Source organism: Taurulus bubalis (assembly GCF_910589615.1).
Source record: "Taurulus bubalis genome assembly, chromosome: 17".
In the NCBI taxonomy this organism is placed as follows: Eukaryota; Metazoa; Chordata; class Actinopteri; order Perciformes; family Cottidae; genus Taurulus; species Taurulus bubalis.
The window spans coordinates 51,171-59,195 of NC_136605.1; the positions used below are offsets into that span (position 1 = coordinate 51,171).

The 8,025-nt window shown below is 41.8% G+C and overlaps 1 protein-coding gene across 1 annotated transcript; it reads right to left on the bottom strand.

Moving 5' to 3' along the window:
- Nucleotides 1-848: 848 nt before the first annotated feature.
- rcn3 (reticulocalbin 3, EF-hand calcium binding domain) lies at nt 849-7,782 on the bottom strand. The gene is made up of 8 exons (XM_079232782.1): nt 7,741-7,782; nt 6,467-6,699; nt 5,305-5,498; nt 4,531-4,703; nt 4,118-4,178; nt 3,905-3,996; nt 3,327-3,434; nt 849-2,008 (listed from the first exon to the last, which is right to left on the bottom strand). The coding sequence occupies exons 2-8, from the start codon at nt 6,682-6,684 to the stop codon at nt 1,901-1,903; spliced, it is 954 nt and encodes a 317-aa protein (XP_079088908.1). The 5' UTR covers nt 6,685-6,699; nt 7,741-7,782; the 3' UTR covers nt 849-1,900.
- Nucleotides 7,783-8,025: the final 243 nt, after the last annotated feature.

Below are 8,025 nucleotides of genomic sequence, written 5' to 3' on the forward strand. Positions count from 1 at the left end.
ACAGTCACTTACCGGTATATTCATAGTTGTCAAATGTTCTGTATTTTTAACAAACTAGTTTACAGGGTGTGCACAGATAATGCTAGGTTATGACTTGAGAATGCAACCATTACTATATGTATTTCTTTATACAGTAAACACTGTAGAGAAAATATATTATACAGAGCTGTAAATGGGGAACTAACTTGTTCGGCAGACTTTTAATCTGAAAATACTTTAGCCTTTTAACGTCTGAAGTTCGTCTATCGCGTGCCATCTCTAATTCTCGTTGTGGAAACTATCCAGACAAAGGAAAGCTCTCACCTGCTGCTTCCATGACTCATTTCATCAATATTTCCTACACATAAAATGAATCAATAGGTCACTCTAGGAAGGCAAAACTGGATTACCAACCTGGTTTGTGTTGCTTTATAGACTCCATTATTCAGATCAAATACTGATTCTGACACAGCGCTGTGTCAACTGGCCTGATGAGGGCCGTTAGGTGGGGCGCTTTATTAGGTAATCTGGCCGTATTCTTAAAAAGATGTTGGCCCCAGGATGTCCCCTTGGGCTAATGTCCAGAGGGGTATATGATGGGCTTTACAAACAGCTGTGATTAATCTGTGCACACATGACACTGCACTCACATTAATTACTCATCATTCATCAAGAGAACGCTGTGATGTTCACATAATGCTCAAAATAAACCTATAATATAAAAAAAAAAATCTACATAAAAAGGTAAAAACAGACAAAATCACAATAAGCACATTACTTACACTTTTTTTTAAACATCCTTCAGATTGGTTGACCCTAAATTAGTTTTTTGTGTCAGTTTCATTAAACAGTGAAAACACTTATGGTGTAAAATTGTGAGCTTTATTTTAAAGGAAGTACTCAAGTAGCCTAAAGCTAGTACATTACATTTGATTATTGAAAGACTGAGCAGACAGATGATTGATATGAAACGTCAATGTGTTGTGCTTTGGTACAAGAATCCGTTCCGGTTCGGACTGGAACATAAACAACCTGCTCAGTTAACTCATTGGTAGTTTTCATTATCGATATCAATCGTATGGAAAATGTACACAAAATTACAAAGAATCAAGCTTAAGTTCAAAGCAATACACTCACTACATGAGATTTGGAAAACACAAACTGATTTTATATATAACATTACATATAACTGCTAGGAATTATTCTTTTGTATGATTCTGCTGAAAGTTGATAAATAGCCGTACATCTACTTTAGCAAGTTTAAGTTCAGCATTTTCAAACTAAATGTCGTATTGTAGGCAAGTAGTTAGAAAATCCCCTCCTATTCATGTAGCTACACGGTTCTCATAACCACAATATGATATACTTATGTAACTGAAGATTCAAGAGTGGTTAATGCAAAATAACAAAATGAACTGCATTTGTAGAAAAAAACTAAAGACTTTAATAGTCAAACCTCTTGAAGTCACCACATTTCATACATTTTTGGAGAGCAATTGTTCACATGCCTTCTGGTAAATGTAAATGTCTCAGTTTGCTGGTCTTTGTAACAACGACGTGTGTCCCCATGTGTTGGCACCGAGTTCGAACCTCTCAGGCTCATAGAAAAAGAACTGCCAGCTGGATGCCAGTGAATGTTGGACATTATCCACAGTTTGGTTATTTATTTTAACTCTGGAGATGCACCGTTGTCATCAGACAACAGGGATATGTCATCTCAGTTATAAACCTTACAATCATTCACTTTGTAGATGAAGCAAAAGAAGTGTAGCGTCTGTATTCACATACACAGTACATGAGTGAATGCTGAATTTGAATGGATGTGTGTATCTGTCGTGCATGTGTGACCAAAGGTACATAATTACATCCCCACCCCACAACCATGGTAACCGTATCCTCCCAATGAGCTTCAGACACCTCATCAAAGTTCATCGTGTCTCTTTGTTAAGTCCTCCCCGTAATTTGTCGCCTGGCTGCCCACAAACATGTTCCAGTTGGCCAGAATCTCCTTCTTGGTTATTTTCTGGTCCTGTTGTTTGATCACCGGATTCCATCCAGCATTGGTTTATTGGTTTATGATTGACAGAAAGAGAAGAGGTGATGTAAGAGAAAGCAAGACACAGACAGAAAATAATTAACCCACAATTACCCAATTACATGCACCTTGTGAACTTATATTCTTGACATTAATGACATAGTTATGTGTAGTACACATGCATTCTACATTATATTGTAGTATCTACAGTGTGTATTGAGGAGTGTGGTCCTGGTCGTATTTATTTAGAGTTACTAGCTCACCTCTCTTCCGTTTCATCACTATGAAACTCATGTTGCAGACACAGCGAACTCCTGACATTTGCCAGTTACAATAACAGTACTTGCTATTGCAGTTACGAAGGGCAACTGTGTTGAAAAGTCCCTTGGTGCATTGAAAGGTGCATACACAAGACTGGGAGCATATCTATTGTCTCTCAACATCTCTCATCAGTGGTGACGGAGCTAACTGTTTACCTTAGGGAGGAACAGGAGGCTACACTCCTGCAGTGCAGAGCAACACAGCTAACATGCACCAACCGGTCATGTTACAGTTTACATCCATGTCTGTGCAAAATGTCATCGCTTCAACATTTGATCCTATTAGAGATTTGTGTGAAATTGTCATAATTAGCAAGTGTATTCCTGAGTTATGACCTCAATATAAACTTTACAGCGTTTTCAGCTGAAAACTGTTTAATGTAGAAGATGGAAAGTAAAATATTCATCCTCTAGTTTTCCATGTTTAACAGGACAAAGCTTATACATTTAATATGGACAGTCGTGAGGCGGCGAGCTGGTTCGATTCCCAGCGAACCAGCTCGCCTCTGTGTGGAGTTTGCATGTTCTGTGTCAGCGTGGGTTCTCTCCGGGTTCTCTGGCTTCCTCCCACAGTCCAAAGACTACGGGCAATTTAGACTCATCAATTATAACCCAAGCAGAAGGTGAGCGTAAGCGGTTGTCTGTCTCTCGGTCTAAGCCTTTGATAGTCTGGCGAACAGGATAAGCGGTTAGAGATAATGGATGGATAACTGTATCAGAAGTTGAAGCATCTTTGAATGCACCATCAAGGAGAGTTTTCTCAATACTCCCTGCTTACAACTGCATTACCAGACACTGACAATGTATTCTCTTGATAAATAAAGTACTGTCTGTTTCAGTTATCTGCTGTGGCTTTAATGTCTGTCTGGAGGAAAGTGAAAATCAACCTAAAACATTGTCGTATTGGAAAAATGGTCAATATGGAGTGACTATGGCGTGTCAAAGGCACGTGGACTGTATACAGCAGAGGTTTTAAGCAGCGGCAGGTCTACCTTGTTGGTGTCAGTCTCATGGATCAGATGTTTGGCTTCATTGTCAGCATGGTCAACCTCTCCTGGCAGAACCCAGTGGGCCACCTCGCCAGCATCCAGGTAGCCATCCTGTACAACACACAACTGCTTTACTGAGGAACCCACTGTAAGCACGGGCACAGAGGACTGACATCTGAACGATACATCCACTCAACACATGACAGCAGAAGAAGGGTGAAGCTGGAATCTTTCAGTTTATTTTTCTAGTTATACTTCTTGTCCACTAAATGCCCATGCGCCATTACTTTAATCAGCTGGACTTACTAGTTACTTAACAAACAAAACATGTGATTGATTCAATATGATAGTTATAGATTAAACTCCACTTCCACTGGCTCCACATTCAAATACTTCTGTTATAATGTTCATTTGAACATTCTGAAAGGAAGGAATTATTTTACTTTTGATACTTAAACTACATTTTGCTGATAATGCTTTTATACTTTTGCTTAATTCAAATCTAACCATAAGATGACTTGTAAAAGAGTATTTGTACATCATCATATCGATAGTTTTACTACGATGGCTGCAGCTTTTACCTTGTTGGCATCTCTGAACTCGGAGAAATGTGTCTTCTCTGTCAGGACCCAGTCAGGCTCGCCATCCCCATCCTCTGATGTGAACATGTCACCTGTAAGGGCGCAGCGCGCGCACACACACACACACACACACACACACACACACACACACTTAGGACAGATGTCCTCCAGGTTTAGGAGTGGCTGGTCTGAGAGAACACAGGAGTCACCCACCAATGTACTCCGCTATGTCGATCTTGCCATCGCCGTTTTTATCGATGTCGTCCATGGTTTCCTACATGAGAAAATGAGTCAGTGCTCATAGTGGTGAAGTCCTTTTTCCAAAGGCTTCTGAACATGAAGAGCTCTGTGTGAGGTGGAGGAGGCGATGAAGGGTAACCTGACAGAATACACGTGTAATTTCTCACTGTGATTACATGTGCTGTGTAGAGCCGAGGTACGGAGCCTCCCCAGGGGTCGTTGTTGGGAAACTATTGATGAAACTATGCAAACTGATACACAGTGGCTGCAAATGTGTGTTTATGCTTGTAAAGCATGAGACATAGCTCACCCCTGGCATTGCCATGGTAAAAAAAAATGTCATCATCTTATCACCAAAGTTCCTGCTGCTTAGAGAGTTGGTCTACCTGCACTATCACATCTCTCATGTAATCAAACTCCTCCGGGTGAAGGAAGGCAGTGAACTCCTCTCGAGTGGCGATACCGTCACCATCTCGGTCGGCTGTCTTGAAGCGCCTCTCGTCCCGGGTGAGCATGGACTTATAGGTGGCCTTGTCTTCGATGTCATCAAACGCCTCGCCTGAAAAGAACTCAAATGTCAGCCACATGGACATTCTGGTGTTCCATATAGACCGTGAGACAACTGCTCTCAACTCAAGACAAAGAGCCAGTTCCATTTGCTAATGACCATGGTTGAAAGCTCCAGAAAAGCATACAAGTGGACCTTTTATGTGAGATTATTAGTGTGTGCTGGAACAGGCTCCAGACAGCCTGACAGGTAGAAGTGGTTTCCAGAAGGGAACGATGGACTCACTGGATACATTAGGACAAATGGTAGAAAGCTATTTTTTTTTTCCACTTCTCAGCTATGGTTGTTGCTCATTACTTTGGATATTCTGCATTGAACACTAGTTGAGTGGAGCTGGTTCATGCTGTCTGTTCGATGCTGAGCATAGCTTTAAATGTGGCCTAAGAGGACGTGCTTGTGTTTAATTCGACAGCTCCTAGATGGACTCCTCCATGCTGCTTCATTTGTTGTGTTAGCTGACACTGAAATCAGTTTCCAGATTACAAAGAAGGAGGTAGAGAAGACAATCAGGTGATAAAGGAAGAAATATGGAAGAAGTAAAGAAGGTAAAAGGGGAGAGGAGGAGTCATCTTTCCCAGACACACAGCATTACCCAGATAGTAGCCGTAGGTGGTGTTTTTGTACTCTTCCCAGCCTATCTTTCCGTCTTGGTTCTTGTCGTAGTCTTTCCAGTGTTTGTTCACATTCTCCTCAATGTACCTCCTCTGCCGGTGTTTGATCCAATAGTGCAGCTCTGCATGGCTGATGTAGCCATCCTTGTCCATGTCAATGCGGTCCACAATCTTCCTGTGGGGAGAGATGGGGTCAGAGTTGAGGATTAGGGCAACTGAAATCATCTGCTCCCTCCATGCTTTTAGAAATAGAACCCCAAATTATAAACTACACACTACCCAGATAGCAATATTCTTTTGCAAAATACAAACCGTAGAAAGAGCTGATGAGTATGTAAAAACACAAGTACAAACCTGCTGTTTACATTCCTCCTGATGTGTAGGTAAAAAGCTAAAGAAATGCTCCCGTTTTTATTTTCTTCTCACACACTTGAAATCTAGATGGGGCTGGTTTGTATCTATTCAGGCCAACATTACAGCAGTGGTTGTTGCAGACAGACCTGGCAGACATCTACACTCCAAATCCCCAATATCCCATTAAGCCCATTTGTCCTACAGCCTGTTTTCCCGAAAATAAAAACAAATACACACTTCCTGTAACAAAAGCACATGGTTAAATATTATGCAGAACGACGTCATTGAATCCTAATTTATTTTCCTACTGGTAAAGGCATGACCCACCACTTTGCCTCTTATAACTCGTTACTTTCGTTGGTTGGGTTGGTTGGGTTTAGGGTACCAATATCAGGGTAAGCCAACCGGTGGCAGAGGAGGACGGGTTATGCCTTTGCCAAAAATCTATCTCCACTGCAACGACATTCCGAATAATATTTAAAACGATGTGCTTCTGTTTGCTGTGCCGAGAGTTTGTATTTTTGGAGCAATGGGCCTTTGTTTTTTGGGATAACAGGACAATGGAACTTTGGTCCAGTGGGACAAAATGTTGTCCATTAGGGTTCTGTAATAATAGACAGGCATCCAATCTACTGAGCATAGTATTATTCTAGTTGTGTTGTCTTTGTCTACGTCTGTATTTCATTGAGCTCCTGTGTTGTACACTGACAGTAAATGGACCCTGAAGCTTAGGAGTGATGCTGTAGTGGACAGTTTAGAAAGAGCATGCTGGAAGTTAGTAACACCTACGCTAATTTGTCTTTGCTCTCCTCTGGGGTCAGCTGATCAAAGGTCTTGGCCTCCTCTTTGCCCAGGAAGGCCTCATGGTCGTATTGGAAGCCGTGAACATCGTCGTGGGCGCGGTCGCTCAGATCTGCCTGGTGATGGATGCGCTTCTCCTGAGCAGGGACAGCAAAGGCAGCCGCCGCCAGGAGGCAGAGGGATGCTAGTGACTTCAGCAGCATCATTGACTGGGGGGGATTCTAAGTGTGCGTGAGGGAGGGGGAGCAAAAGGAAAGAACATTATTGGCCTAAAAACATAGAACAAAAAAACTGAAAATAAGTTTAAAACACAGTACAAACATAATACTTAAAGGCATAACCTTATGATATAAAATTAAATCTTGTGGTTTTCCATTCATTCCATTGAAATGTTTGGAATAAAAGTCTCCAGTGCCTCCCTCAGGTGAGAGTCTTAACTGAGGGAATAAAGGTGTCTCCTGCTAGTCTCCAGCTCACTCTGATCCATGTGGGGTTTACCTGCTCTTCACCTTATTCCTCAGCCTGTAGTTCAGGCACCAAATAGGTAGGTGGGGTTTTAGCATGATCTCATTGAGTGTTCTATCAAGGGTGGCCAACTCATTCTGAGGCTGCCTAGTCTACTGAGGAAAGGAAATGATCCCTGCATTTCTTCACAGTTGAAAGTTGAAAGTTTGGTATTTTTATCGTCATCAACAGTCAGAACTGTACCAATGTACACCTTTCTACAACTGTAAGGAAAAATAGGATCATGTATTTAGTTTATCCACATTAATCTCAAAGATACTTAATCCATTCATACTGTTTGTGGTAAAATACATATTAAACTACTAACAACTCCACTACGCTTTAATCATTAAATTAGAATCGTACAGGACCAAGAACACGTCCTGGATTATTCCAGACAGTGAGTCTCTGGTCAGAAAGACAATCTGTCAGTCTCCATTAACCCTAAGATAACTGGAGTGTGTCATCACAAAGTTGAAAACTGAGATAAAACATTCTCTCTCAATCACAGTGAAATGTTGAAACAACAATCCAATGAAATGATTGGTAAATAGCACAGCATGATGAGATGAGCAAGTAGCGTCTCATTATCCTCTAGCCCTGCGGTCTACATGAACGCATCATTAAACACACATTCCTTCATGTTGCTGAAGTTCATCAAGTGAGCTGTTAACACTGTGTGACAGCGGAGCTACAGAAGCACAAACAACCCTGTTATCCGCGGTTCTTCTCATGTAACGTTTTAGAAGTGAACTCACAGCTTCTTGGCAGCTTCTCGCGACACCTCCCTTTGCAGTTTCAGCAGCAGACCAGTCCGCGTTGGCACTCTGTACCTTTAAATACCAACGTTAGGGAGGCGGGCCTTGTTGTTCAGCTAGCCAATGACCAACGTCCTGAAGGGGGTTCTAACCAATCAAAAGTAGGACACGTGAGTCAAATACTTTTGGACAAATTCTTATTGGTTGTTAACCGCCACGTTGTCACGCCAAAGCGGACCACTGCGGCTCGGAGTAGTAGTCCGAAAGTAGACGAGAGTAGCCGAT

Bases quoted from the DNA above. Each gene is read 5' to 3' on its own strand.
- rcn3 (XM_079232782.1), bottom strand. From the start codon at position 6,684: ATGATGCTGCTGAAGTCACTAGCATCCCTCTGCCTCCTGGCGGCGGCT. The intron at 4,704-5,304 runs GTAATGCTGTGT...AGTTCTTTTCAG, and splicing joins CACCTACGGCTACTATCTGG to GCGAGGCGTTTGATGACATC. The intron at 2,009-3,326 runs GTAGACCTGCCG...ATCAAACAACAG, and splicing joins ATGAGACTGACACCAACAAG to GACCAGAAAATAACCAAGAA.